This window comes from Gopherus evgoodei, unplaced genomic scaffold, assembly GCF_007399415.2.
Source record: "Gopherus evgoodei ecotype Sinaloan lineage unplaced genomic scaffold, rGopEvg1_v1.p scaffold_34_arrow_ctg1, whole genome shotgun sequence".
NCBI classification, from domain to species: domain Eukaryota; kingdom Metazoa; phylum Chordata; order Testudines; family Testudinidae; genus Gopherus; species Gopherus evgoodei.
In genome coordinates, this window is record NW_022060016.1 from 5,374,319 (window position 1) to 5,401,785 (window position 27,467).

Sequence of the window (27,467 nt, forward strand, 5' to 3'; positions counted from 1 at the left end):
CACATGCTGTCAGTGCATTGCGTGGAGGGGACTGGAGCAGCTCCCTCACGCTCCCCAGGCTGAGATTCCTGAGCCAGCCAGCACCCCTCCGCGGGAGGATGTGGGGAGCCTAGATGCCAAAAACTCCTGCCCAGATGGGGCTGTGTCCACGTTTCTGCTTTACCCGTTATCTGTCCCCTCGCAGTGAGGTTTGATGAGCCCCCTACTCCCTGTGGGCCTACACAGCTTGGGCAGAGGACTCCATGAGCCAAACCCACGTGAGATGCTGCTTGGTGGCCACGCCAAGCTGCGATGCTGCACAGCATGTTTTATTGTCAAAGTCCAGACTCGCAGAAACAGCTGGGCTTTGGTTCCTGGTGCTGCTAAGTGTCCCCCAAGGCCCTGGCTTCCTGGCAGACAACATACGGTGTGCTGGCAGGGACACATGACCTGCTGGGCCTGGGGGGCTGTTTATTCCTGCTTGACTGTGCTGCTGGCAGTGCTCCACTCATTTGGGGATCTTCAGAAACGGCTCATGGAGGGTGTCAAAGAGCCGCTTGGCCTGTAAGGAAAGCACAGGAAACCCGGAGCTGGTGAAGGCTGGAGCTCTGAGGCCAGCATCCTCTGCTGGGGCTTTCACCCAGGAATGCATCCAGCTGGTTCCATGCAGCCCCTTTGGTGCACAGGTAAGGCACTGGGGGAGGATGAGCACCCAGCTGGTACATCTGAGGGAAGTTCTCCATCCTGCTCCCACTCACCTTCTGGGGCCCAATGCCTGGGCAGAGGGAGAGATCCTCCTTGGACGCTTGTGCAATGTTCGCCAGAGACTGAAACAACAACATTCAGAGTCAGAGGTGACCCCAGAAAGCCTGGGCCAAAAAGAAGGACCCTGCTGGGTCCTTCCATTTTGCGCCAGCACTCTTGCCCAGTGACCCAGTCCTGCCACTGCACTGCAGTATGGTTCGTGGGTTGGTCACACGACTCCTGCCAGGGGGGTCCTGCAGGCAGGGAGCTATGGGAGGTCAGCAGCTTGGGCCAGGCCAGTTTGCCATCCTATCCTTTCCTGCAGCTCTCATGCCTCTCCAGGGGCAACATCCTGCTCCGACAGTGCTCATGCACTGCAGGGAAAGCCCAGAGACCCAGCTGGCGACCTGTCCTGGGTAAACTGATATGAAGGGAGCGATGGGCCTAAGTAGTCCCAAAAGGCAGCCAGCCCTGCTCAGAGCTAGCAGTGGTAAGGCCCAGTCTGCACGCTGATGGGCAGCAGGTGGCTCACCCCAAATGTTGAGAGAAGGGTCAGTGCATCTGTCTTGTTAACTGACTTCACACTGGTCAGACAATCTGTCACCTGGAAAGAGAAAGAGCTGTTGCATAGAATCATAGACTATCAGGGTTGGAAGGGACCTCAGGAGGTCATCTAGTCCAACCCCCTGCTCAAAGCAGGACCAACCCCAACTCAATCATCCCAGCCAGGGCTTTGTCAATCCAGGCCTTAAACATCTCAAAGAATGGAGATTCCATCACCTCCCTAGGTAACCCGTTCCAGTGCTTCACCACCCTCCTAGTGAAATAGTGTTTCCTAATACCGGGGAGTCGCATCTTACGCAGGGGTTAGGTTCTGAAGTCAGCACGTAAGGTGAAAATCATGTATAGTCAAACGCTCATTGAGTGGAATGGCAGGCGGAATCACCTGTGCTACAGGTGCAGTATTTAAATTATTTTTCATTGTTTTGTTGTTTTGCCAAGCGCATGCAGTTAAAATCACATAAGTTAAATGCGCCTATGATGCGACTCCACTGTATCCAACTGAGACCTCCCCCACTGCAACTTGAGACCATTGCTCCTTGTTCTGTCAGCTGCCACTGAGAACAGCCGAGCTCCATCCTCCTTGGAACCCCCCTTCAGGTAGTTGAAGGCTGCTACCCCCCTCACTCCTTTTCTGTAGACTAAGTAAGCCCAGTTCTTGCAGCCTCGCCTGATAAGTCACGTGCCCCAGCCCTGTAATCATTTTTGTTGCCCTCTGCTGGACTCTTTCCAATTTGTCCACATCCCTTCTGTAGTGGGTGACCCCAAAACTGGACACAATACTCCAGGTGTGGCCTCACCAGTGCTGAACAGAGGGGAATGATCACTTCCCTCCAACTGCTGGCAATATTCCTACTAATGCAGCCCAACATGCTGTTAGCCGCCTTGGCCACAAGGGCACACTGCTGACTCATATCCAGATTCTCGTCCACTGTAATCCCCAGGTCCTTTCCTGCAGAACTGCTGCTTAGCCAGTAGCAGTGCATGGGATTCTTCCATCCTAAGTGCAGGACCCTGCACTTGTCCTTGTTGAACCTCATCAGATTTCTTTTGGCCCAATCCTCCCATTTGTCTAGGTCACTCTGGACCCTATTCCTGCCCTCCAGTGTATCTATCTCTCTCCCCACCTCAGTGTCATCCACAAACCTGCTGAGGGTGCAATCCAGCCCATCATCCAGATCATTAGTGAAGATGTTGAACAAAAGCGGCTCCAGGACCGACCCCTGGGGCACTTCGCTCGATACCGGCTGCCAACTAGACATGGAGCCGTGTGGGTGGGAACGCCCCTCCTTGGCCGGGGGAAAGTGCACTCACACCCGTCACAAGCTTAATTCCCCTTCCCACTGCACGCTGCTGAGAGACACATCTGCTACAGGAGACCTAGGGAAGGCACTGCTGCGGGGAAGCTCAGGGCAGGGAGCCCCCTGGCAGGGCACTGCTGCGGGGAAGCTCACGGCAGGGGGTGTCCCTGGCAGGGCACTGCTGCGGGGAAGCTCACGGCAGGGGGTGTCCCTGGCAGGGCACTGCTGCGGGGAAGCTCAGGGCAGGGGGGTCCCTGGCAGGGCATTGCTGCGGGGAAGCACGCAGCGAGGGGTCCCTGGCAGGGCACTGCTGTGGGGAAGCTCACGGCATGGAGCCCCCTGGCAGGGCACTGCTGTGGGGAAGCTCACGGCATGGTGCCCCCTGGCAGGGCACTGCTGTGGGGAAGCTCACGGCACGGTGCCCCCTGGCAGGGCACTGCTGCGGGGAAGCTCACGGCAGGGTAGCCTTACTATGGACAGGAAGTCCTGATCCACCTTCTCCTTGAGCAGGTCAGCTGGTTTCTGCTCGTAGGCTTTGTACGTTTCCAGGTAGCGTCCAGCCTCTTCAGGGCTGCGGGGAACCGGAGACCCAAGAATTAGCTCAGGAATCAGGCACAGCGCACACCATGAAGGGTTAAAGCCACAGTGCTGAGCCCAGCTGGACGATGCCCCAGCCTGCGGGGAGTGGTGCTCAAAGCCAGGCACGGGCAGGGCCCAGCACCCAGGTTTGCTGGGCAGCTGCTATGGCCAACATTCAGCTCCGTGCTTATGCCCCAGCCCCGCTCCTGCCATCAGCTTCACATCGGGGTCGCTGAGTGCTCCCCAAGGCCCACGCGGGGCAGTCGAGCGGATGTGCCGCAGGTCATGGAGCTTTCAGCACGCAGGCCGAGGCATGCGCTGAGGAGGACGGGGAGCCTTTGGGCAGCGCTTGAAGAATGAAACGTGCTGCCCCAAGAGGACTCGCCACCTCCAGCCAGCCAGGCCCGATTGGCCCCTCACAGGGGAAGGGACCTGCCCACAGTCACAGTGTTGGGAATGGAACCCAGGAGTCCAGTCACAATGGCAGCCAAATCCCCAGGTTACCCACCAGCTCCATCTCATTCCAGCAGAGATGGGCGCTGGGGCCTGGGTCTCATGCCCCTTGGCAGGACACAACCAGGCTGGCCTGACTCAACTTCCAGCTCCCCCACACATTTTGCCCCATGGCAAGACACACCCAGCCCATCCCAGCTGGCATGAAGCTGACCCGGCCCAGCCTCTGACTCCCCACTCCCTGGGTCTGGGTCTCACCCTCCATGGGATGGGCCCAGCCTGTGGCTCTCACCTCCAGGCCAGGATGAGGGTGCAGTCGGCCAGGATGCACATCTTGGCCAGTTCCTTCAGTGCCTGGTGTGGGTCCTTCTACAGCAAAGGAAAGCAATTCCCCTCTGAGACGAGAACAATTCCCCTCTGAGACGGGAGGCAGTGGAGGGGGCAGGGAGTATATGAGAGGGGATGAAGGGGGAATTGAGCTGGGGAGGGGTGATGGGAGTGGCTGGGTGAGGCCATGGAGGCAGGAGAAGCAGGCGGATCACTGTTCAGGAGGATGGGACACTGGGGAGGTGGCTGGGGAGGGCGGTAGCTGGTTCCATCCCCCCCAGCCCTGCAGCAGGGAGAGGACAAGGCACTGTTGCAGAAGGTCTGGTTCAGAGCTAGGAGGGGACCGAGGCTCCTTACCACATCGACCTGCACCAGCAGCACCTGCACTGCGTACGTCTTCCCCAGGAGCTGCAGACGCGCATGGATGTAGTTGGGGTTCAGGTTATGGTACCGCAGGCTACGAGGGGAGCAGAGAGCACCGGAGCCATGGGTAACCCTTCTCCTGTCTGCCGCACTGGCAACTCTCCTTGCCTGCCCCCAGAACCCGGCTCTCTCCCAGCCACCAGCCTGACCCGCCCAACACCAACCCCCCTGGCGAGCCTGGCTCTCCCAGCCATCAGCTTCCCCCATCAACCCCCCACTCAGAACCTGGCTCTCCCAGCCATCAGCCTCCCCCATCAACCCCCCACTCAGAGCCTGGCTCTCCCAGCCATCTGCCTGCCCCCCAACCTCTCCCCCCGAGAGCCTGGCTCTCCCAGCCATTAGCCTGCCCCCCAACCAGCACTCCCAGCCATTGGCCGGCATCCCAACCCCTGCCTCCCCCAGCTATCAGCCTGGCCCCTAACCCCACCCCCAGAAAGCCCAGCTCTCCCCAACATTGGCTTACCCACCCACCTCAGGAAGAGGGCACACGTGCTCTGGCCCAGCACGTAGTCAGGGACGATCTCGCCAAACTCCCAGGGAACGTTGCGCACAAATTTCAGGATGGGGTTCCCCCGCTGAGAAGAGAGGGGGAGTCCCCACAGCATCAGAAATGGGGTGCCAGCCCCAACAGGGCACTGGCAAGAGATTGGGAGGAGAGGCTGGGGACCCCCCAATGGGGTTCCAGAAAGAGGCCAAGGGTTGGGGTGGGGGCGAGCCCTCAATCTGAGCACAAGGGAGAGCCTGGGAAAGAGGGGTGGGTGAGTCCCTGACAGAGGATCTGGGGAGAGGCTGGGTTTGGGGAGAGGGAGGAAGAGGCAGGATGGGAAAGCCCTCAATGGAGGATCTGGAGAGAGGCCAGGGGAGATGGGGTTGGGCAAACCCTTGACAGGGGCACCTAGGAGAGGGTAGGGCAGGGCAGGCGAGCCCTTGATAGGGTGCACGAGAGAAAGACCCAGAGTGGGCAAGCCCCTGATGGGGATGGGGAGCACTGAACCATGCAGCACAAGAGCCAGGGCCTGAGGAGACCCTCGCTCCACAGACCTCTCCTGCAGAGAGTGCCCCCTCCAATGCCAAAAGAGAGCGAGGAGAAGTGCCCCTCATGCAGCCCCCCCCCGCCCACACCCACTCTCACCTGGCGAGCGCTGACGATAATGCAGTTGCTCTTGGCCCCCAGTTTCAGCGTGGGGCTAGGGTCCGAGTCCCCACTGGCAGCAGGAGGTACAGTGCTGGCCTCAGTGCTTGGAAGGAGCGCTCCTGAGGCAGCTCCCTCTCTGGACCCCGATGATGCAGCAGTCATCCTGGCAGGCCGGGAGACTGGCATGGAGGCTGAGGACGCAGAGACCTGTGCGACGACGTATTCCGCATAGGAGGTGGCCCCAGGCAGGGCAGGGGCTCTCGGCTCTGCTGCAGAGCAAGAAGATTTGAAGATGGGTCTTACCTGGCGGGAAGCAACGAACCCTGAGTGAGAGGGAGACAGAGCCAACTGTGCATGGGCAGGGGCCTCTCATGGGGAGCTGGGTATGAGTTGGAGTGACCCCAAGTGTGCCAGAGATCCCCTGAGCAAGCAGGGTGTTTCTTGAGGGCCTTGGGGGAAGCACAGAGCCAGCTCTCTGCTATGGCCCCCAGAACGAGCAGTGTAGTAGAAAGAGGAAGCCTGACACATGAGCCTGGTGCAAGGCCTGAAGCCTGAACCAAAGTTGGCAAATTTTACGCTATGAGCAGCAGCCAGGCCCTGACAAACGCAGATGCTTGCCCGCAAGTCAGTGGCCGGTACACAAACTGGGCACCAGTATTGCTAGCATTGCTAAAACACACTGGCTGTGTAAACACATTCCAGCAGGCCAACACAAGAACACCCCAACCTAGCACTTGAGAACACGGTTTGACAAAAGTAACAAATAGTGATATTTTGTCTGAAACATCACCAGTAAAAGTACAAAGACAGGTGGTGAATACAAATATTTTGTCTGAAACATCAGGAGGAAAGTACAAGGGGAGGTAACGAACATGTCATGAAGCCCCTAAGGTGATACGTAAGTTGTTTATCCCAGATTGTTTTCATTTATAAATGTTGGAATACCTCACCTTAACCCTTCGCCTGGCCTAGGGGACAGTGGGAAGTCCTGCCACTAACAGCTAGTTCATTGTCATGGGCATATATTTGTTAGTGTCCCTGCAACCACTGAGCTGGGGCATTAGCACTGTGCTTTGTTGGCAATAAATCTGTCCGGGTGCCTTCACTACTAAACAAGTCTCGTGGTCTCATTGGGCAGTTCGATTGGAGCCTGCTGTACGGGCTATCTGGCCAGGGCTAATGCAGCACGCGGAAAAAACACATGCACACAACCGAACATCTGACGATGTGGGTGTGTCTGGGGGTTCCTGGAGAGGGGCAGAGCCAACTCCGTGCTAGGGGCCTCCTGCCTCTCACTGTGTGTGTGAATCTCAGCAGCCCTGGACACAATCAACTATTAGGTCCCCTCCAAGAGCCACCCCTGCCTCCTTTCCTACCATGGTATGTTCAGGGTCCTGTGACTGCACAGTGAATCTCTTCCTCCCCTCCGGGGCCTGGGCTGCCTCCATGGGCTCCATCCTTCAGGACCCAGCCTGGCGCGATTCCTGGGGAGAGTCCAGAGCAGACACTTCAGACACCAGCAGGGACCAGCCTCACCCAGCAGCCTGGCTATGCAGAGCTCGTAGCCCTGTGGTTACACACCAAAGAGCTCTCAAGGGCAGGGGCTCGAGGCAGCAGGGCTTCAGCTCAGCACTGCACAGCATCTCTCTCGCCAGCCGGCTCAATGCAGCCCATTTCTTGGGGTTACGGCTAAGGTCCCCCCGCAGGGAAAACATTGGGTTAGTGCCCCCTGGGCATAAATCAGTAACATGTGACCAGGGGGAGGAAGGTGGGGGTGTGCCCTACACTGATGTTTGGTTGGTGCCAGGAGCCACTCACTTCTACAGACCTATCTGTCATCGATGACACAGATTCTCCCAGCCTGGTGTTTGTGACCCCCGAGGTCATGGACAAGTTCAGGAGACTTTCTTTATGGCTAGATGGGGATGGGGGGAAAGGTCAGCATGGCAGGAGCTGAGAGACCCTATTTCCGACGGGGCTCTGGGGTGCCTCACAATTCAGGCCTCCCAGCAGTAGGGCTAGTGCTGGCTCCCCACTGCAGCCCACAAGCCAGTGCCCAGTGCCCCCAGCCCAGGTCAGGGCTTGACACCCCCTGCCAGAGTTAGGGGGCCAGGGTGTCAGGACTAGAGTTGCCAACCCCCCAGGCTTGGCCTGGAGTCTCCAGGAATTAAAGGTGAATGGTCAATTAAATAACGAAATCTCCAGGAATACAGCCAATCAAAATTGGCAACCCAAGTCAGGACTGGGTTCTGGGTTCAGGGTTAGGCCTGGGGTCAGCTGCCTGGCACTGGGCCAAGGGTCACTGCCCCCACCAGGGGTAGGTGATAGGGGTCGCGATTGGGGTCAGAGCCTAATGCCCCCCTCCCACTGCCGCCCAGTCACGTGACGCGTCTCAGCGTTCGGGGGTCACCTGGGCTCCACCCCGCCCTGTGATTGGCTGTGCCGCCGCGAGTCAGAACAACGCTCGTCTCGGGCCCCCGCGCATGCGCATTAGTCTCCGTCCTCACCGGCGCCGCGTCACGCGTCCGCCTAATGAAGGGGGGAGCGGAGCGGAGCGGTTCCCCCGCCGAGCGCGAGCTGGGGAGTGTCCAGGGATGGCCCGCGGAGACGACTCCGGCTCCGACGCGTCTCCGGACTCTATGGTGAGAAGCCCAGGAAGAGCGGTTTCCCCCGCTGGCCGCTCTACCTGCGGGGCTTCCGGGACTCTGTGGTAGCGAGATGAGCTCACTGGGACCTGTCTAGCCTCGGGTCCTCCGGACTCTATGGTACGGAACCCAGGACAGCTGGAACTCTAGCAGCAAGAAACTGGAGGCGGCCTCGAGATGGGCTCATTGGGGCCTGTCTAGCCTCGGGTCCTCCGGACTCTATGGTGTGATGGAGGGACCCAGGGGGGCTGCCCAAGTAAGTGCATGGGGAGGGGGTGAAACCCAGCTGGCTGGGGGGGGGGCATAGCCCTCCACTCCACTCCACTCCACCCCCCCCCCCGTGGGATGCTGCAACAGAGAAATAGTGCCCGGAAGCCCACTGGGCTCCTTGCAGGGAGGGGGTCAGATGCTGCATTGCAAGTCCCACTCCCCTACCCTTTCTTCTTTCTAAACTCTAGTTTTGCTGCATACGAGACCATTACCCTTCAAAGTTTATTTAAATAATCCATGTCATAGAATATCAGGGTTGGAAGAGATCTCAAGAGGTCATCTAGTCCTACCCCATGTTCATCCTGATATGATTGTGTGGTATCCAATGCAGCATTTGTCATGTCTTCGGAAGGCTCATGATGCACTGAGCATTGTTGTTATAGTAATTAATTGTTACAGTAACGTTGTATAGGTTGTAATTTCATGTATATAGTTACGAGGCTGAAAATATGTCCTCCTGGCTTAAAACAAGCCCAGGCGCAAACTCTTGAGGAGCAGAGCAGCAGTTCACATCTCATCAGGCCAGGTATTGGACAAATACCGCCCAGCCTCACAGGAACAAAGGACGCTGGCCTAGGCAGCAACAAAGGATCAATTGGACTCTTGAATGAGTCACCCCCTTCCTTTGGTCAGTTTGGGACTACAGTGAGGTAATGCTCACCTTAGTCTGAAAGGGGGGGGGGGGTAAAGCCACAAAGAAAGAACATGGTAAAATGGAGAGATGTTTGCCAGGCTCTCTCTCTCCCACCTCCATCTATACACACCACCACCAAACCCCTGAAGCTCTGACCAAAGTGAAGAGCCTGGCTGAAGAGCAGCCAGCCAGCCTGTGCTGAGAAGCATCTAAGTTTGTAAGGGCATTGAAAGCGTTAAGATCAGCTTAGACCGTTTTCCTTTTATTTCATTGGACCAAATATGACTTCTTGTGCTTTGACTTACAATCACTTGAAATCTCTCTTTTGTAGTTAATACATTTGTTTGTTCTACCTGTTGGGCAAGAATTAAAAATTCAGTCAGAATCTCCTTGCTTTGCATACCTGAAGCAGTGCATTTGGTTTGAAGCATGTCAGAGACTCCCCTTGGGATAACAAGCCTGGTACGTATTGATTTCTTTGTTAAATTGATGAACTCCTATAAGCTTGCAGCATCCAGCGGGCATAACTGGACACTGCAAGATGGAGGTTCCTAGGGTTGTGTCTGGGACTGGAGTTATTGGCTAGTGTCATTCGCTTGCACTTCCAAGCAGCCGCTAGACAAAAGTGCTCACTCACATAGTTGGGAGCAGCTCACATGCCAGAGGCTGTGCGTGAACAGCGCAGGAGTGGGGGTTCTCACAGCAGAGCAGGGTAAGGCTGGCTCCCAGAGTCGAGGATTGGGGTGACCTAGCAAATCACTGGTCCAGATAACACTAGGGGAGCATCACAGTGATGTAGAGCACCCCTACCCACCTGAGTCTTCCTGACTAGGTTATCACCCCTGATTAACATTCCAGTCATGCAAATGATTCCAACTAGGTTTCAATAATACCAACTAGATTGAATTTATGCTAATAAATGAGCAATTCTAGTTCCTCGTTACCCACAGGCCTAGCATTGGTGGACTGTTCAAAAATCATGGACGGGGGGGATTGTGGAGCATAGGAAAGGAGCTGGAGGGATTTGGGGGTGGGAGTGGGACAGTTGGGATAAATAGAGTAAATTTCTAGGCCCAAGGGTGAGCTCAGTTGTAAAACACGTCTGTAAGTTCACAAGATATCACAATAACCTGTAACCACAACTGGGGATGGGAAAAGGAGGGTGGGAGACAGAATGACTGACTGAATTAGTCCAAACAAAAAGGCCTCCTGCTCTAACTCTCCTACCTCCTCCTCCTCCTCCTCCTCCAGACCTGACCACTCTGCACTGCCTTGTGTGGTTATGGGCCCTCACCAATAGATGGCTTCACACACACACACACACACACACCCACTCCCCTTGTGTGTAAGGACAATGCTGGGAGCGGCAGACCCACAGGGCCCTCACACCATCTACTCAGCCCCCCCGTCCACCCACACCCACACACGGTTCTGAGATCCATCCCCACCCTCCCCCCATAGCAGGGACCCCTGGAGTTCACAGACAACCCCCAAAGCAGGGGTTCTTAAACTGGGGGTCAGGACCCCTTGAGGGGGGGGTCATGAGGTTATTATATGGGGGGTTGTGAGCTGTCAACCTCCACCCCAAATCCCGCTTTGCCTCCAGCATTTATGAAGGTGTTAAATATATAAAATGTGTTTTTAATTTATGGTGGGGGTCACACTCAGAGGCTTGCTATGTGAAAGGGGGTCACCAGTACAAAAGTTTGAGAGTCACTGCCCCAGAGCCTGCTGGGAGAGATGCATGTTGACTGCCAATGACATACACCCGACCACCCTGGAGCCTTGCAGCACTGGGGGGCTGGGCTAGCTCCACCTAGGGCTAAAGGCAACCCTCCATGGTGACCCCAGACATGCCCCAGCATGTCCCTCATCTAGCTGCCCTACAGGGAGGGCTGGGGCCCTCCACTGCATGCCTGCAGGGTCCAAATCTAGTGTGAGGGCCCTGTACCGGCCTACAGGGAGGGGGCCCTGGCTATGGCAGAGTTACAAGGCCAGACCTGCAGGGGCTGGGAGCTGGCAGAGCGCCATGCCCAGCTCCTTGGGCAGGTTTCCCTGCACAGCCCTTCTCCTAGACCACAGGGGCAGAGGAAACAGCAGTGGCGGGGGAGAGCATTTCTAAGGAGCCAGAGTTCAGCCCAGCCTGGGTGCTGAAAGCTGTAGGGTCCCCTGGGCCTGCCAGCAGGATGGGGTTTAGCTGCCAGTTCAGTAGCCCCAGGTGGGACTCAGCCTGAGGATGGTTGGCACTTCTCCCCCATGCCCCTCACGCCCAGGGCCACCCCCCTCTGGCAATGGCTTTGGCAAAGCCATGGCCTAGGTGGGAAGAGCACAGACCTCGCAGCTTCCTCCTGGTCAAAGGGAAGGCGTGTAATGCAGATGGGACCACAGGGCAGTAATGGCACATGCCAAAGGGCCAGGCTCGGGTCCTGAAAATCCTAGGAAGCCAAGTTGGTGCCACTGTCTCATTTATGCCATCTAGCCAAGACTGGTGGACCCAGCTGTGGGGCACTGCCCCATTCTCCCCACACAGGTCAATGCCCATGGCTGGAGAGGGAGTGCAGAACTGCACCCTGGGCCATGCGGGCAGCTAGAGGACCCAGCCCAGCTGTGCTCTGGGATGACTGCATATACTGGAGAGTGCAGGGGAAGGGTCCTGACCCCACAGGCTCAATGCTCAGCTCAATGTTGGTCCCTGCTTTCAATGGGCCCTGGCCTCCTGCCAGGCAGGAGAGGATGAGGCCAAGCGCCTCCTTGGGGAGTAGCGTGGTTCTGCTATGGCTGCCCAGAATACGCCCAACATCTCCATGCCAGGAAAAAAAAATCCCTGCTGCACCAACAGCTGAAAAAGCCACAGTCAGAGAGGTGGCAGAGCAGGAGCTGCAGGAGCCTCTTCTGGGGCCTCCTCAGGATGCCAGGCCAAGCCAAAAGGGCTCCCCCCCCACACACACACACTTCCATACACCAGCAGGGGCAGCACTTGCCAGTCAGGTGGGGGCTCTCTCCCGTGGGAAAGGACAGAGTGGGCACAGATGCAGACCAGCAGTGAGCCTGGCCCAACCCTCTGAACTGCAACCTGCACATCACTCTCCTCCCTGCTCCTTCGGGCCTGAAGGCTGGACCTGAGCAACCCCTGCCAAGGAGCGCTGGGTGTGAAGGGGCCCAGGAGAAGCCAAGCAGCTCCGGGGACAGAGCCACAAGGATGGGGTGGCAGCAGTGGCTCACTTCAGGGTCCCCAGAGCCTGCCCCCAGTAACACTAGTATTGTCTAAGGGACATGGGCCACCTTTCCATGGAGCCCAGATCCGCTCTGAGCATCCCTGGCAGGTGGGGGGCTACAGCCCTGTACCCACCCTGGCCCAAACCCCAGCTCCCCAAAGTCAGCAGTGACGGGCTGGGGCAAGCCTGTCTGGGGCGATGCAGAAGCCCCACTAGAGTCGAAGTGGTCTCTGCCAGCCAGGTACCGCTGACATGATGGAGGTGCACATTGGGGGCAAGGGGGCTGGAGCCATACAGAGCAAGCAAGCTGCTCACCCACGGGGAGGGGGGTGCAGAGCAGAGAGAGGAAGGAGCAGCACTGAGGCAGGGAGCTCATGGGTGGTGTGAGCACAGTCTAGCAGGCAGCAGTTCTCATCCTCAGCTGCACTGGCACCATCCCAGGGTCAGTCTGGGGTGCACGCAGACCAGGTGGTGCAGGGGGGAGGGCGGTGCAGGCATTGCCCAGCGGGGGGGAGCAGGCACATCAGGCACTGCTGGGGTTGGGGAGGTGGACAATCACTAGAAGCTGCAGCTGTTTCTGACCAGGTCCCGTGTTGGGGAGGACAGCAGCTGCCTGGCCACGCTCCATGCCCGTACCCTTGACCTGCATGGGGCACCTGAGTCCCCAGCCCCTCTTCCCATCACACATGGCCTCGAGGAGGCAACAGGAGAGAGCCCTTCCCTGGGGCCCCTGCCAGCCCGTAACCCACATCTGCAGCAGCCCAGGGCAGGAATTCTCCCGAGGCTGGAGCCCAGCTGATGGTGGGGCAGCAGAGCACCGCTGCCCTGGCACAGGAAGAGGCTATGTTGAAGTCACCACAAGGGGGGAAGGACAGATAGACACATACACACACAGCACTGAGCTATCCGCTCTCTCCATCGCAGCCCCCGGAGGAATGGCCAGCAATGCCTGGCCTGGCACACAGCCTCTTCCCTCAGTGCAGCTCATGTGGCCCAAGGCAGCAGTGCAAATCGCAGGCAGCCCCACCAGGATGGAGCCAGGCTCTGAGCAGGGACTAGCTCCCTCTCCCTGCCTGTCCCACCAGAGAGGAGCAGGGCTGGCCATGCTCAGCCAGCTGGCCCTGGCCTGGGAACTAAGTCGCAAGTGGTGTGTGTTCATAGCAGGTTTATTTGCTGAGCGAGTGGCCGGCCCTAGGGCCTAAGGCAGGGCCGTGTATGCTGACAGGTCTGGAGTGAGTGCCAGGCAGGGACTCCCCACTGCAGTCCCTGTGGGGAGTGGCCGCCTTGGCCTTGGCAGGCATGTTGGGGCCTGTGCCTCTCTGGGCCCAGTAGGAGGCAGACAGGCTCATGGCCGCCTGGAGCCGGGCCCAGGTCTGAGAGTTGTTGCTCCGCATGGCCTCGCAGAGGAGCCGGGCATGCTCCCGCAGTTCTGCGATCTCCCGCTGGGTGCTGCTGTTCTGCCGGATCAGCTCCTTGGTCCGCAGGGTGACACCCAGCAGCCCCGACTTCCTCAGGATCTCCACTGTGTTGTGGAAGCGCCGCTGCTTCCCGAGGCTCGAGCCCAGCTTCTTGGAGGCCTTGGCCAGGATCCTCCCCTCAGCCAGGTCCAGGAGTGCTGGGCTCCCCTGGGCGGCGACGGAGCTGGGTGCTGGCCGAGCCAGCTCCGTGGATGAGGTGACAGTGTTCTGGGACAGTGGCTCTGAGCTGCCAGCAGAGGGAACCTGCAGGGTGCCACCCTGACGCTGTTCCTCCCGCAGCCCACAGCTGGTGGGGGCATCCAACTCAGAGGACGACGCCCAGGCCTCCTCCAGGCAAAAGCGCTTGCTCTTGGCATGGCCAGCACTGCCACTTCGGGGCAGGGACACAGCCGAAGCCTCGTTCTCCTGGCTGTGGCCCGGGTGTGGGGCGATCTTGGGGTAGGCGTTGAGGATGGGCAGGTAGGTGTCCTTGGCCTGTGGCTTCCGGCCAGGCAGCAGTGGCTTCAGTGTGGCCGTAGCCATTGGCTGCTGGAGGAAGATGAGCCGAGCCTGGCCCTGCATGCTGTCTGGGAGGGCTTGGCCACTCCAGGTCAGAAGCTGGGTGCTGGAGGAAGCTCCCAGGGGCTGCAAGGGAAGAGCAGGAGAGGAGGGTGAGCATCTAGCCAGCTACCTGGGCTCTGACCACTGAGAGCTGCGCACCTGGGCCACAAGGAACAAGGGGACACGGGGGTTCTGGCTCTGCTCCCGCAGGGCCCCCTCACCTCACAGCTTCACCTCTCCCGCTGCTGGTGGGAAAGCACAGCCGTGTCTGGGGACAGCTCTGCGTCAGGCCCAGGGCTGCTTTTCCCTCCTTCCCCACTGACCATGTGCGACAGCGAACCCCGTCCCAGTGACCTCGGGGAGCGGCCGATCTGCTGGGGCGCGTCCTAGCCCTAGGGACTCAGGGGTGGGGTGGGGGGTTGGGGCAGGAGGGCTACCTGTTTCAGGATAACGTTTTTGACAATGTAAACAGGGGTGAATCTGGTTAATGTGCTGTCAAGATCCGGCGCCGTCCGCAGCCTGGGCCCGTTGGTCGCCCAGTGTGAGGCACAAATGGACGGCTCCTCTGCTTCAGCCTGATCCAGCGTGCTCAGGGACTCCGAACTCGTGTCTGTACAGGGGGACAGAAGCAGAGTGTAAGAGGCCGTGGGGGGACAGTGGCTGGGCTGCCTGGTGGCGAGATGAGTCACAGGAAGGGGAGCAGGCAACACACCTCCCAGCTGCTGGCTGTATGCTCCCACCCCCAAATGGCTTCAGCTCCACGGGTATCTCACGGCCAGCCCTGCAGCTAAGTCTGGCTCTGGGAGCCAGACATGGGGCCATGAGGGCCCTGCCAGAGTCCCAGGCATGGGTCCGTTCCTGTCTAGGCTGGAAGAGCCTGGGGCTGGGAGAGGTGGTGCCATGCAGAGCAGCCCAGCGTCTCCCCAAAACCCCCTGCTCAATAGCTCGCTTGGGGAGCAGAGGCCTGCTAGAGATGAGTGCCCAGCCCCTGCGCTGCACAGTGCCACCCATGGAGATTGTTCTGCTGAGACAGGACAGACCTTCCTAGGACAAAACACAAGCTGGGAGCCAGCTTCTAGTCCCACTGTAGCCCCTGCCAGTGGGGCAGTCTCCAGACGAGAGGTGCACAAGGGCTCCAAGACCCCTCAAGGCAGCTTTCCCAATCCTGCCAGCTGGCCCCGTCTCATGGCTGCCCCTGCAGTCTCACAGGGGTTGGAGGAAAGAGGAGCTTGGAAGCCCATGCGCAGGCTCCAGGGGTTAGGAGAGGCTAATGAGGTGACATGGAGCTAGGGGAAGAGGATGCTGTTCAGGCCACTGAGTCAAATGCTCAGACATGAGAAAATCCCAAGCCCCGCTGCCCAGGCCCTGGCCCCCTTGTGCATCTGCATCACGATGCCACTCGTAACTCATAGAATATCGGGGTTGGAAGGGACCTCAGGAGGTCATTTAATCTAACCCCCTACTCAAAGCAGGACCAATCCCCAGACAGATTTTTACCCCTGTTCCCTAAATGGCCCCCTCAAGGATTGAGCTCACAACTCTGGGTTTAGCAGACCAGTGCTCAAACCACTGAGCTATCCTTTCCCCCAGCAGAATCATGTGCTGGTTCCCCGGAACGGACAGGGATGAGGCACTAGCAAACGGTCCTTGTTATCCTCCTCATTCAGCATGGGGTGCTGCCTTACTGCCTGCCACACAGATGAGTAGAGCCCCCGGGGGCCTCTGCATGGCTCCTCACCATGGCGGCTGGACATTCCTGGACTGATCTCCACATCACCCGCTATCTCTGAGAGCACAGGATCATCGCCCCCACCTTACAGAGGGGGAAGCTGAGACAGAAGCCTCCTGAGGCCACATGCAGAGCCAGCAGCAGGGCAGGGGTCTGGGTGAGGAAGGGGGTCAGGGCAGCCCAGCCACGTGGCACCTCCTGCAAGACGACAGGCAACTGGGACCATGTGCTGGGTGGGAGAGGGTGCAGGGCAGGGCAGCCCAGCCATATGGTTCCCCCACAGGATGATGGGCCACTAGGACCGAATGCTGGGGGCGGGGCAGCCCAGCCACATGGCTCCCCCTGCTAGATGACGGGACACTAGTGTTCGGCAGGGGGTCTGGGCAGCCCAGCCCAGCTGGCTCTTTTCACCACAGGGAAAGGCCAGTGACTGCACTTGCTGCTTCTGATTTAGCGACACAGCGGGCCTGGCCCCGCATGCCCTTAGCCCATTATTATTGTGGCTACTGCTGAAGTTTTGCTGACAATGCAAGTGGGGGGGGGGGGGGGAAGGGAAATGGTGATTTCCCCACAGCTCAGCTAAATGTGAGCAGAATTTCATGGGGAGAGGTAATGCCCTCCTCCAGCCCAGGCTCTCTCCCTGTCCAGCGTCAGAGGCCTGCTGCAAACACGGGGGTGGCAGAGCCCCTATAAAAAGGCAACAAAAACCTTTAATAATGGAAAGCATCAGGCAACTGAACCGTGAGGTCTCCACCAGCTCCCCTGACAGATAGGTTCTGAAACGGCCCCCAGGGGTTGCAATAGGAGACAATATTCACCCAGAGCCACTACAGGGTGACAGGAGGCACCAAGAAACTGACCCAAAAGCTGCTCTGTGGCTGGCCAGGGGCTTCTGGCCCATCCTAATAAGGGGGCAGCACTGCATAGCCCCCTCTCCCCTGGGGCCTACTGGTAACACTACACAATGGGCCTGGGGAGGAGATGGGGCCCTGCTGTGTGCTTGGGGGGGCTCTGTGGGGAGGGAGGCCCAGGGGCTTCATAACCCAAGGCCCCAGCAACCCTAAGGCTCTCATCCCCAGACTGGGGGGTGCACTGGGCAGCGCTGGGGAACCAAAGCCAGCTTAGCCCAACTCCTCCTGGTCCACCTGGACCCCCTTGTCCTTCCCATGCACATAGCACCCTCTGCTCCCAGGGCAGGAGGGGACGGGGGGCTGGCCGGGTCCAGCTCTAGGCTACCTGCTGCCTCCACCCCAGGAAACCAGCTGGGCTCCTCGTAAACCCCCACCCCTCCCAGTGGAGTCTCGTCCCAGGCGAAGAGTGGGGCAGAGGGATGGGGATGCGGCAGGGGAGGCCCAGAGATCAGTTGCTGCCCAGTGCTGCCCCCGGGACACGTCTCTACCTGAGAAGCCAGAATCCTTCTCTGACTCGCTGGCTGGCGGGTGGGGACCCGGGGACTTCCTGCTGCCCTCGCCCGCCATGTCCGGCTTCTCCAGCAGCCCCGTGCGCCCCTTGGAGCCGACGGTCGCCGCTGCTGTACCCCCCACCGCCATGCCTCTCTCCATGGGGGGCTGGCACGCCCTCTCTGTGGCGGGGGGCTTCTCCGCAGGCATCTCCGAGCCTGAAAGGGAAAAGCAGAGGATCAGGCGCCAAGGATGGGCTGCCCCAGCTTCCCACCCCCAGCTTCCTGCTGCTTGAGGGAACCTGAGATAGCAAGTCCCCTCACCCTGCCCCCACCTGCAGCACTGCATGGGGGCGGGGGGGGGCAGCCAGATGCTACCCAGCCGGCACTGACCCCTCTGTTCCAAGGGACTGGGGGAGGGAGGGGAGGAAATGCTTTTTGGGACATATGTATCCCTACCCTGCCCCTCCCAGCCACCATAGCCCCACACAGCCCCCCCCCGACTCCCTGCCACACCCCCTATCAACTCCCCGGCCCTCCCACCACAACCCCATCCGCCCCCCGGAGTGGGAGCACGGGCCGGTCCCTTCCGCAGCCACAGGAAAACCCACAACAGGTCTGTGCCCCCCTCACCCCACAGCCCCGCCCCGCTTCTCTGGCAAGTCCAAAGGCGCCCAGCCGCCTGCACCCCCCCCCGGAGAGAGACCGGGTCCGCGGCCCTCCCGCGCGCGTGCACCGACACGTGCGCGCTCCTGCCCGCCCCCCAGGTCAGGGGTGCGGCCCCGCAGCGCGTCCCCGCTCCCAGGGCAGCGGCCGCTCGCTCCCCTGTTACGTCACTAACCCGCCCCCGCCCGCGGGCAGGCCAAGCGGCGGCCGCGGGCTGGCGGCGGTGCACGTGCCCGGCCACGCGGGGCCCCACGCGCCGGCCGGGAGACACGCGGACCCCCGGGCGGGGAGGGGCAGGCGCGGCGCGCTCGGCTGCGCACGCTCGCGGACACGTGGTGGGGGCAGCGCGGCCGCGCAGTGACCGGGGGCGGGGGAGAGACACCTGTCCGCGGCCAGAGCCTCGTGCCCCGTCCCGCCGGCCTGCGAGCGTGAATTCAAGGGGAGCCGCGCTCCGGGGGGGGGAGGGGGGCAGCCCCAGTAGGGGCACGGGGCAGAGCCGGGGCTGGGGGCCGGGCAGAGCCCTGGCGGGGCTGGGACAAGGGACCAGGCAGAGCCCTGGCAGAGCTGGGATGAGGAGTCGGGCAGAGTCCTGCCACTGGGACAAGGGGCCAGGCAGGGTGCAGGGGAGCCAGGCAGAGCCCTGGCGGGGCTGGGACAAGGGGCCAGGCAGAGCCCTAGCAGAGCTGGGATGAGGAGTCGGGCAGAGTGCTGCCACTGGGACAAGGGGCCAGGCAGGGTGCAGGGGAGCCAGGCAGAGCCCTGGCGGGGCTGGGACAAGGGACCAGGCAGAGCCCTAGCAGAGCTGGGATGAGGAGTCGGGCAGAGTCCTGCCACTGGGACAAGGGGCCAGGCAGGGTGCAGGGGAGCCAGGCAGAGCCCTGGCAGAGCTGGGATGAGTGGTGGGGCAGGGGAGCCAGGCAGAGCCCTGGCAGAGCTGGGATGAGGAGTCGGGCAGGGCACAGGGGACCCAGGCAGAGCCCTGGTGGGGCTGGGACAAGGGGCCAGGCAGAGCCCTAGCAGAGCTGGGATGAGGACTCGGGCAGAGTCCTGCAACTGGGACAAGGGACCAGGCAGGGTGCAAGGGAGCCAGGCAGACCCCTGGCAGAGCTGGGTTGAGCGGTGGGGCAGGGGAGCCAGGCAGAGCCCTGGCAGAGCTGGGTTGAGCGGTTGGGCAGGGGAGCCAGGCAGAGCCCTAGCAGAGCTGGGATGAGCGGTTGGGCAGGGGAGCCAGGCAGAGCCCTGGCAGAGCTGGGATGAGGACTCGGGCAGGGCACAGGGGACCCACGCAGAGTCCTGGTGGGGCTGGGACAAGGGGCCAGGCAGAGTCCTGGCAGAGCTGGGATGAGGAGTCGGGCAGAGTCCTGCCACTGGGACAAGGGACCAGGCAGGGTGCAAGGGAGCCAGGCAGACCCCTAGCAGAGCTGGGTTAAGCGGTGGGGCAGGGGAGCCAGGCAGAGTCCTGGCAGAGCTGGGAGGAGGACTTGGGCAGGGCACAGGGGATCCAGGCAGAGCCCTAGCAGAGCTGGGTTAAGCGGTTGGGCAGGGGAGCCAGGCAGAGCCCTAGCAGAGCTGGGATGAGCGGTTGGGCAGGGGAGCCAGGCAGAGCCCTGGCAGAGCTGGGTTGAGCGGTGGGGCAGGGGAGCCAGACAGAGCCCTGGCAGAGCTGGGATGAGGACTCGGGCAGGGCACAGGGGACCCAGGCAGAGTCCTGGTGGGGCTGGGACAAGGGGCCAGGCAGAGCCCTAGCAGAGCTGGGATGAGGAGTCGGGCAGAGTGCTGCCACTGGGACAAGGGACCAGGCAGGGTGTAAGGGAGCCAGGCACACCCCTAGCAGAGCTGGGTTAAGCGGTTGGGCAGGGGAGCCAGGCAGAGCCCTGGCAGAGCTGGGATGAGCAGTGGGGCAGGGGAGCCAGGCAGAGCTGGGATGAGGAGTCGGGCAGAGTGCTGCCACTGGGACAAGGGACCAGGCAGGGTGTAAGGGAGCCAGGCAGAGTCCTGGTGGGGCTGGGATGAGCGGTGGCGCAGGGGAGCCAGGCAGAGCCCTGGCAGAGCTGGGATGAGCAGTGGGGCAGGGGAGCCAGGCAGAGTCCTGGCAGAGCTGGGATGAGCGGTGGCGCAGGGGAGCCAGGCAGAGTCCTGGCAGAGCTGGGATGAGCGGTTGGGCAGGGGAGCCAGGCAGAGCCCTGGCAGAGCTGGGTTGAGCGGTGGGGCAGGGGAGCCAGGCAGAGTCCAGGCAGAGCTGGGATGAGCGGTTGGGCAGGGGAGCCAGGCAGAGTCCTGCCAGTGCTGGGACAAGGGACCAGGAAGGGTGCAAGGGGGCCAGGCAGGACTGGGATGAGTGGTCAGGCAGGGCACAGGGGAGGCAGAGCAGAGCCCTGGAGGCGCTGGCCAGTGATGAAGGAGGTTCTGCACTGGTGGGCGAGGAAGCAGGGACACTTGATTTAAGAACTCCCCATGGTGGAGACCTGCCCATAGCTCAGGGGGTTACACTCACTGTGGTGGCTTTCCACGCTGAGGTTTCAGTCCAGGCATTGCAGCAAGCTGACCCTTTGCAACATGACCCACTATCAAATCTTGGGCTTATCGGTCCTTCCACACTGATTATCATCCCTTACCCATCTTCCTTGCTAAGCTCCATATGCTGAACTCCATGACCCCCTCAGTCCTTCCATCATCCTCATGGCTCCTCTCTGACCCTCTCCACTTTACCAACCTCCGCTGGGAATCATGGACACAGAACTGCACCAGGAGTTTAGCAGCGGTTGCACCAGAACCCACTCCAGAGGGAAACTAACCTCCCTGCTCCTGCTTGAGGATCCCATATTTGCCTTCCCAGATCATATTCACCCTCTGGGCTCACACGGCACTTGGCAAGCTCGCATTCAGCTGATTCTCCACCCCTCTGTCGGCAGGGGCCTGGCGCTCGCAGGCATCCCTAGGTCTCAACAGATGCGCCCCCCAGGCCATCACCACTTAGGCCAGGGCCCACATGTGCTAACAGGGACACAAACCCCCCATCAGACCTTTGATCATCTTCAGCCTCTCTTGGCCTGTTCCCATGTGGACAGGGAGCAGCCTGCCTAGGATTCAGAGAGGAGTTGGGGGTGCCCTCAGGGCCACTGCACGGCTAGAGTGGAGCCAACCAGACTGGCATCAGCCACCCCCAACCTGGCCAGAGAGAAAGGACTTGGCTTGGAGCTCAGTGACTGAGCTACCACTGCCAGCCATGGGGTGCTGAGGGGGCAGTGTCCACGGAAGGAAGTGTGGCCCAGTAGGGAGGGAACAAGGAGACTAGGGGCCAGGCCACTACTCTGCCACCATGAGCACTCGGTCACTTAGCCTTTGTGCCTCAATCCCCTCTGTGGGACAGGTGAGCAGCCCGGGGGCACAGGATACAACGTATTGGGAGTGGGCAGGCACTACCGTGATGGGAGGTCAGAGCAGGACCACTGGCACAGATTAAGGAAATGCAGCTGCAGAGTCAACTTCCAAACAATGGAGCAGAGTAAGCAGTAGGGCTGGCACGGGCTCTTCTGAGCTATCCCAGAGCAAGCAACAACCAGCAGCCCCACCCCCAAACACTGCAGCTACAAATCACAAAGGGAAACCATTGTGATCACCCTATCTGACCTGCCCTGGCACCCCACCCAATGCCCCAGCGGCTCAGGGGAATCCCTCGGCTTGCACCCTAGTTCAGCTTTGCACTGCGCTCATCCCCACGGGACCTGGGCACCTAACTGCCTTGGAGAGGCACGCTGCCAGGTGAACAACTGGAGAAGGGCAGCAACCCAAGGACATTGCTACTGGGCCTGGGAGGGGGTGTCTCCGACACTTCTGCAGGACATTTCACCAGCTGGACAGCCCAGGGTGGCACAGCCACTCACTGACTCCCACAGGGAAATCACCACCCATTTTCAGCCAGGGAGGTGAAGCCACTTGCCAAGGTCTCACACACTGGGGCAGATCTTCTGCAGCTTGGCACCCAGCACAGCCCACTGGGGGCAAACGCAGCCCAGCGAAGCTGTGATAAAGAAACCAGGAATCCCCTGCTCTGACCACAGGACCCCCTTCCCCCTGCCACTGACACTGTTGAAACATACAAGGTCCGGAGAGGGAAGGAGGCACAGACAAAACAAACGTGGATGAGAGAGCGTGCCTGGAGAAAGGCAGCTGATTTCCCGAGCAGAGAGCAAATCCACAGCAGGGCAAGCAGTGGGATCTGGCCCTGGCCATGATGGGCTGCAATAGCAGAGCCCCCACCCCACCACCCCACCTTCATACAGCAGCATCCACCCCCAGTCCCCAAGTGCCAGTCCCCAAAGGTGCCCTGCAGCCCCACTCTCCTTGGCATCCCAGTGCTCAGGCCTCAGCTGCATGGTGCAATCCTACCAGCAGCAACCCCCTGCCTCACAGCTGCCAGGTGTGGGAAGAGGGCCACCCACTCTACTCCAGCCCAGAGCCGCTGCCCTGAGCTCCGCCAGCCACACAGGGCTCCGGTGGCCGCTCTGCACAGACACGAGGGCGGCTGCTGAGTGAGCTGCGTCAGGTGCAGGGCCACGTGTGTGTGTTTACACCTTGCCTCCTCCAAGTGCTCCCAGCTCACGCCATTGCACTGCAAACACCTAGGAATGGGCAGGGCTGGGACTACCAGGGAGGGGCCTCAGCCAGTGCCCCAAGCGGGGTGCAATGAAGCTAAGGCAAGGGGAGCAGGCAGCCCCCAAGATGCCGGTAGGGGGTGGGGAAGGACATCCTCCTGGCCTCCCCGGGCTACTGCTGCCCCAGGCCTCAGCTAGGCCATAGGAACGGAGCTCACCCGCAAGCACCTTGCCCAGCCGGACCAGCCCAGCAGTCACTCCCGGGCTCCCCAGTCCCGCTGCCTTCACAACCCCTGCACCCCCACACAAAGGAGCATGTCCAGCCCGATGCAGCGTCTCCTAGGGGAGCCAGGCAGGTGGTGCCCTCCCTGAGACCAGATACCACCAAACCTAACCCAGGGACCGCAGCGCAGGCTGCGAGAGCAGGGAGGCCCAGCTGGCCCAGGTGCTAGGGGACAATGCCCACCGAGGACGCCCAAGGGTGCTGTAGCCTAGGTGCACCCACGCTCCCCAAGAGCCTATAGCCAGTGTGCTCAGACAGCAGCCACCTCACCTCATTCTACACCAGGGGTCGGCAACCTTTCAGAAGTGCTGCGCCGAATCTTCATTTATTCACTCTGATTTAAGGTTTCGGGTACCAGTCATACATTTTAACATTTTTAGAAGGTCTCTTTCTATAAGTCTATAATATATAACTAAACTATTGTTGTATGTAAAGTAAATAAGGTTTTTAAAATGTTTAAGAAGCCATCAGAGCCCCACAGAAGGTGGGGAACAGCATTTGCCCCACATCACAGCAGCCCATGTGGGGAGAGACCCACCTCTCCAGCCTGCCTCCCCCAAGCCACACTGCTACCTAGTCGGCTCTCCCCCAAACTCTGGACGACTGGGGAAGGCCACCCACAAAGGGATTTGGTGTCCAGCTTGCTCAGGGTGGGGGCTGTGGCTGGATGGGGGCAGTTTAAACTCCCTAGCTGTGAGGAATGGAGCTTAGAAAAGGAAGGGGTGGGGGGGCAGAGGAGCAGGGGGACATGCAGCCCAGAGGATTGTGGCACCTGAGGAGGTGAGGGCTGCAGAGCCCCCCAATCATGCCACAGGCTGTGCCCACCTCTGCCCCTTGCAGCCCACCCTGCAAGCTGCCTGGCTCTCCCCATGCCCACTCCAGCCCTCGCCAGCCCTTCAGTGGCACTGCTAGAGAAGGGCCCTTGTCCTGCTCAACCCATCCCTACTCCTGGCTCTGCTTCCCCGCCCCACCCAACCCGTGGGTCACTGCCCCTCCCCATGCTGGGAAGGATTCCAGGGCCAAGCCAAGGGACTGTTCACCCCGGCCAGCCAGGCGAGGGTCCCAGCCTGCAGTCTCAGCTAGACATGCTCTCAGGCACAGCTCTCATGGCCCCCAAAGCTGCTTCTTTCCACTGCCTGTTTAATCCTCTCCAGGGGCTTCCCAGTAGCCCAGCCCCAGCTGTCTGGAGACAGTCATGCAGCGGAAAGGCCCAGCTCTGTCCATGTGGGAAGGGTTGAGCCACACGTAGGGGAGGCTCTTCCTTCACCCCACTCCAAGGTACTGCACCTTTCAGACATGCAGGGATCCCAGTGCTGGCAACAAGCAGGCCCAGGTGGTCCCGGTGTAGGGACACCAGGGAATTCAAAGGGGCTGCAAGCTCCACTGGTGCTTCGCATACAGCCCCCTTGGGGAGAGAAAACTCAGCTTCCCATGTCCCAGTCAGGAGCCAGGGATCAAAGCTAGGCCCCACCTCCTCCCAGAGCTGGAAACAGAACCCAGGAGTCCTGAGTCCAAGCCCCTGCTCAAACCACCCCCACCCCCACCACCACACACACTCCCATCAGTAATGTCACTAGTTCATTCAAGCTCTGACAACATCCAGATCCATCACTGAACAGTGAGTGCGAGGACGTCTCTAGCTCAGGTTGGATCCACACAGAGCAGCCACCTTGTCTGACACATGCAGCAGCAGGCCAGCAGCCAGGCTATTCCAAAAGGTCCCGTGGCTCTCACCTCCCCCAGACACCGAGAGCTCTGCTCCTGCCCTTAACACTGGCACCCCCTGCCCTCGAATTTTGTCTAGGGGAGGCCAGGCTGGGAAGTTCCCGCTCTCTGGGCAATACAGCTGCCCAGTCCTTGTGGAGAGGAAAAGGACTGCAGGAGACAGGGACAGGGGCTCCACCTGCAGGTACCACAAACAGCAGCATCCTCCAAGGGGCTGCCCTGGAACCAATGCCAAGGGCCTCCCGAAGCCAGTCCATGCAAAGCCTGGAGAAGCAGCACGGCCCGGGGTGGAGGGTGGGACTGGGAGGCAAGGCTCCCAGGTACTGTCCCGACTCTTGGATCCTGCCCCCGTCCCTGGGATAATGCCCTCTGAGTGCCAGTCCTGGGGAAAGAAGTGCCCAGTGCAGCTGCTGCTGTGCACGGTGGGGGCTGGAGCAGAGGCTGTGCAATGCTAGACTTGGTGGCAAGGGCTTAGTTGCCACTTGGTTGGGCGAGTTTCATCCCCTCTGGGGGGTCACTGTCCCTGTCTAGGGCATGAGCTAGTGGTCATGGCAAAGGCAGAGGCTCCCCCAACTCCGCTGTCCAGTTTCACCACAGCTTGTGCTCCGGGGAGCAAATGGACTCCAACGACAACCCATCAACTACTGCACTGTCCTCTCAAGCCAGTGGCAATTGCTCCCACAGAGCGGCCGCGCCAGGGGCAAGCAGCCCCCCTGAAGTATCCAGTCATCTCTACACAAGTGGCACAATGGAGATATAACCCCATCCCAAGGCCAGACCTACAACCACAGCCTAGGAGCCAACACAACTCCCCCCACTGCCCAGTCCTTCCCACCTGCCTCATGGCAGCACACGGGAGATTTGGGGCCATGCAGAACGGAGCACACTCTGTAGCAGACTGGTCGGTGCAGACAGGGCAAAGCCTGTCCCATGGAATTCCCCAAAGCCCTCCAACCCCAACGGGCAATGGCCGCATTTCCCCAGAGCTGCAGCTTCCTCTGCCCAGCAGCAGGTCCCTGGTGGACAGTGTCTGTCTCTTCCCCGCATAGCAGATCAGCCATACTAACTGCCAGCTCCCAGAGCATCTCCAGCCTAGCACCTGCTGGGGGGTCGCTATGCAGACCACACAGTCAGTCCAGGGAAGGGGGTGTGTGTGTGGTTTGCAGTCTCATGGCCTGGTACCGAGCTGGTATAGGCTCCAGGCATGTCTGCTGGGAGAGTCACTCATGCACCTTGCACTCATTCCCCATATCAGCCAGACACTGACTTCCTCCCCACCCCATCAGCCCTCACTCCACACCTGTGTCCACCAACACCTCAGAGGCACTGAGGTGTCCAGCACGTGCCTTGGATTCCCGCTGGCCAAGGCATGTTCTGCATCCAGCTCATCACCTCTCCCAGGACACACATTCCCCAGTCACAAGCTGGGTTGTTCCCCGGAGGAGTTTGCCTGCCCCACAAGTCAGTCCTCAGGGGTCCCTGCCGGGCTGAGACTCAACCCCAGCAGCTCCCAGGAGATGCAAGAGGAGAGCGTTTACCCCAGCATTGACCTCCTGGGCCCTGGCTTGGGACACACAATGGCTGTCCCGGGAACACCCAGACCTACAGCAGGGAGAGGGGGCTGGGAATTCAGCCAGGCCCCAGGCCACTCACTCTCCCTGCACAGGAGCAGGCTTGGCACAGCCAGTATCCCCTGCACAGTACAGCCTGGCCGGTGTAGGGCACCCCAGGAGCAGGGGTAGGGCATTCTTCCTGGCAGCAGGTCCCCAGCTGAGCCTGGCCCTTAGCTGTATTCTGAGGAATCAGCCAGGGGCTGCAGGGCCTGGGTTACGCTGCACGACAGAGTCCCTCTGGAAAGGCATTCAGCACGCCCTCCCCCGTCCTTTCACCGTTTTACAGTGCGGGGGAGAATCTGACACCGCCCCAGCTCCACTGCCCCCACCCCCACCTGCCAGAGCCATGGCTAACCAGTGGCAATAGCACCCCCAGGACTCAGTAAAGGAGACTGAGCTGCCTTTGGATTGGGGTGTGAACGGGGGCAAAGCTTCCCTGCACCATGCAGCCAGCCCTGCATTGGACAGGGCCCTGGAAGTGAGGTCCTCAGCCAACCCAGAGGGAGGGGCCGCTCCCTCACTCACCCACCTCATAGCTCAGCCCCCCACACCACAAAGGGCATTTCAACCTACCAGTGGGTGCCCAGGGTCCGGCTCTGAACTGAACAAAGCAACAACCCCATGCGAGCCACCCTGCAATAGCCTCAGGCCAGCTTCCCATGGCCCCCCAGCAGGTAACCCCTGCCACACACACTCCCCATAAAGCAGCAAGTGGAAGTCCTAAAATGTCCCCAACGTCCCCATATCCCAGGGGGCACCAACATCCTGAGTCCCCCACTCCATATCCTAGGGCACCCCCACACCCACATATTGAGGGGGAAACCCACACACATGCACTCATCCTGAGTACCCCACCTCCACATTCAGGGAGAGCCCCATCCCAGGAGGAACCCAAGCATCTGAACAGGTGTTGGGGGTATGGGAGGGAGAATTACCCAGGGTGCTCTGGTATCTATTGCTCGCTCAGGAGGGCTAGAGTTCCCCAAGAACCAGGCCAGGGGGGAATCAGGTTCTGACACGGAGGGATTAGGGGGATTCCATGCAGAGTTGGGGGCCAGGAGCAGTTGGGGGAGTTTTGGGGGGCTAATCCCTGCCTCTGTCCCCAGGGAAGTTCAGAGGGGGCAGGGGGTTTGCAGGTTATGAGGGGTTCCAGGAGGCTCAGGGGTTCCCTGG

The 27,467-nt window shown here is 60.3% G+C and overlaps 2 protein-coding genes across 4 annotated transcripts; both read right to left on the reverse strand.

Moving 5' to 3' along the window:
- Window positions 1-258: 258 nt before the first annotated feature.
- ERCC1 (ERCC excision repair 1, endonuclease non-catalytic subunit) lies at window positions 259-8,129 on the reverse strand. Of its 3 annotated transcripts, none has more exons than XM_030544449.1 (10): window positions 8,010-8,129; window positions 6,879-6,986; window positions 5,500-5,805; window positions 4,839-4,942; window positions 4,302-4,401; window positions 3,910-3,986; window positions 3,057-3,156; window positions 1,256-1,327; window positions 738-806; window positions 259-541 (listed from the first exon to the last, which is right to left on the reverse strand). In XM_030544449.1, the coding sequence occupies exons 2-10, from the start codon at window positions 6,957-6,959 to the stop codon at window positions 488-490; spliced, it is 963 nt and encodes a 320-aa protein (XP_030400309.1). In that variant the 5' UTR covers window positions 6,960-6,986; window positions 8,010-8,129; the 3' UTR covers window positions 259-487. The 3 variants fall into 3 exon arrangements, with proteins under 3 accessions (XP_030400309.1, XP_030400311.1, XP_030400310.1); XM_030544451.1 differs by lacking the exon at window positions 8,010-8,129 and adding an exon at window positions 7,913-8,003; XM_030544450.1 differs by lacking the exon at window positions 8,010-8,129 and adding an exon at window positions 7,321-7,859.
- A 5,285-nt stretch (window positions 8,130-13,414) lies between these two features.
- On the reverse strand, window positions 13,415-17,851 carry LOC115641363 (CLOCK-interacting pacemaker-like). The gene is given in 4 exon segments (XM_030544448.1): window positions 13,415-13,507; window positions 13,509-14,368; window positions 14,722-14,894; window positions 17,413-17,851. Coding segments are annotated over 4 exon segments (1,425 nt in total). The 5' UTR covers window positions 17,762-17,851; the 3' UTR covers window positions 13,415-13,464.
- Window positions 17,852-27,467: the final 9,616 nt, after the last annotated feature.